Source organism: Polistes canadensis, unplaced genomic scaffold (genome assembly GCF_001313835.1).
Source record: "Polistes canadensis isolate GaletaPanama2010 unplaced genomic scaffold, ASM131383v1 scaffold_198, whole genome shotgun sequence".
NCBI lineage: Eukaryota > Metazoa > Arthropoda > Insecta > Hymenoptera > Vespidae > Polistes > Polistes canadensis.
Window position 1 is genome coordinate 190,913 of NW_014569745.1, and position 2,667 is coordinate 193,579.

At 32.5% G+C, this 2,667-nt stretch overlaps 1 protein-coding gene across 1 annotated transcript in view; it reads left to right on the plus strand.

Moving 5' to 3' along the window:
* LOC106789716 (dipeptidase 1) overlaps positions 1 to 2,667 on the plus strand; it is a 94,086-nt gene that overhangs the window by 71,393 nt on the left and 20,026 nt on the right. The window contains exon 7 of the mRNA XM_014754174.1: positions 2,053 to 2,233. Coding sequence (XP_014609660.1) covers positions 2,053 to 2,233 — 181 coding nt within the window. The remainder of the gene's footprint in view (positions 1 to 2,052; positions 2,234 to 2,667) is intronic.

Sequence of the window (2,667 nt, forward strand, 5' to 3'; positions counted from 1 at the left end):
TTTTGTGTTTGGAATATTAATAAAAAGAAAAATGTATGTCTATACAATAAAAAAAAAGACGCTGAACTGTAAGATTAAGGTAACATGTTAAAAAATTATTGTACGAGCTTCATATATGTTATAATATAATAAAATAAAATTTCCAGTTGCTGAATAAGTCCCAATAAAGGGACGAAACATTCAACTTAGTTAAATTAAGTTCTACTTCTTTTTATGTCCAAGTTCCCTGTGATTCCGTATTAAGAATTATAATTTTAGACGAGAGAAATAACTAATTAAATTATTTTTGTTTTCCTTCAATTCAAACAAAGCCCATTTTAATTCTCCTTCACCCTTTCCTCCACCTCATTCTTTTAGACAGTTTTCAAATCAATTAATAAATCATTAATTTATTCGTACCTTCTTTTCATTAATTCTGCTTTCATTTCGAATTTCATACCTTTCGTAATTATTATATTAATGCAATTACCATAAGTGATTGTTTTCTTATTCAATTAGTTTGCTTCGTGCGGTAACTTGATGCGCAGCGATAGTTGTTTACGTTTAGTTCCTTCGACGCGGGTTCCTACGCTCTTTTTGTATAATCTTATGAAGTGTAAAATGTTGTAATAAATTATATAAAATATATGGGGTGGTTTCGATCGTGCAGATCAATTATGCGGAACGTACTGTTTCTTACGAAAATCCTTGAAATGGTGGCGTAAACTGTTTTTTTTTGGGGACTTCAAATTTGTGCAGTAAATTCATATTTGCTTTATAAAATGACTAAACAGCAGAGAGGAGAACAGCCGGTTTGTCACTTGAGGTATGCGAAAACCTTAGTTCAGCAATTGACTGGAGATTTTCATCAAGCACGTGCTCGAGCTTTAACCTCAACGTCCAGTTTTGTAAACGACCGCTTAAATGGAAAGCTGCACAATATTCTAACAGGAGTTAGGAAGGATTGCAAAGTCTGCTCTCAACAGAGTACACCTGGCAAAAGACATCAAACAACGTACTATTGTGATACTTGTCCCGATAAGCTGGGCATGCATCTTGCCAATTGTTACATAAAATATCACACAAAACTAAATTACAAAGAATAATGTTAAACAAATTATCCTTGTAAACATGTAAAGATACATTAAATCGATCGAGTGAGAACAATTTTCGTTGATAAATAAAATTAATTGTAAATGAAATATCAAATAAAATGGATAACAATGAGAAAGAATATGAAATGATGATATTTGTTAATAATAATAATAATAAGAAAAAATGTGCCAATCATACGAGACTTATTATTTATTTTCTTTCATTTAAAGATCGATGCTCCGAATGTTCCTGTTTCTCTTTTTCTTCCCCTCTCACTCTCTCTCTCTCTCTCTTTGGTTCTTCCGTCAGTTCGACGTGGTTTGAATTCTAATCGTTATAGGTGGGCAAACATTACGAACCATCCGTCGTCCTGCCTTCAATCTGGCGAGACAGCTAGTGCAATAAGTGTCACTCGAATGTAACGTGTCCCCACTTTCAAATGAATCGATTCAAAGGATTCTACTTCCTACCTAAACCTCCTTTTTTTCCCCAATACCAACATTAAACTTTGTTTCATACACACATACACATACACTTATAGTTAAATGCATAATAAATACATAAATAAATAATTACACATAGATTCTATACGTGTATACTTATAAATTTTTCACGTTGAAATAAAATAATTGAACTATTTTTGTTTCGATGAAAAATCAAACGTGAAACGGGGGTCGTCGTTAAAAATAAATTGAAATTAAATAAATAAAAAAAAAATAGAAAAGAAATCCCTCTTCGTTTTGACCAATTGATCGATCGTTCCTTCGTTCACTTGCTTGCTTGCTTCTTCTTCTTCATCTTCTTTGAAAGTTTTTTCAAACCCTAAGAACTCACTCGCATTCACATAACTTTTCCGACTCCGACTTGAACAACTTGAGATTTCCCTTTTAATCCGTGCTAGACGACAACAAAGAAGAAGAAGAAGAAGAAGAAAAAAAAAAGAAACTTTTGAAGAAGCTTTTTCCCGTTAATTTTCAGAGCATCGTTCTCGAGATGAATCGACTGGGGATGATGGTGGATCTATCGCACGTTTCTGTACCCACCATGTTGGACGCCATGACAAGTTCAAGAGCACCAGTCATTTTTAGTCATAGCAGTGCTCATGCTTTATGCAATTCTTCGCGAAATGTGCCTGATCATGCATTAAGACATTTGGTAAGTTTCTTTTAAATATTTTAATCATCCTTCTTTGGGATTAGAAATTTATCAATCTGTTTTTTTTTTAATTTAATTTAAGGGGTTACATGGGTTTACACCGGGAAAAAATACCATATTTTCAACAATTTTTTTTGTCTATATAAAAAATGAAATTCTTATTCAAACTTTTTATAACATTTAAGATACATATTTAAAGAACATTTTCTGAAATTTGGGTTGAAAAATATTTTAAACTCAGCAATTGCGACGTCATTTCCGGTGACCCCACCGAAAAAAGTGTTTTCGCGTTGACAGCAGAACTCATAAACGGTGGGGGTTTTTCTGTTGAAAAATTAGGGTCTTTTAGTGAATACTTAAAACTAGAAACTGGACGAAGGAAAAAGAAAAAAATTGAAATTTGGATTTTTGGCAACGTTTTTAGCAAGAACATTCAAA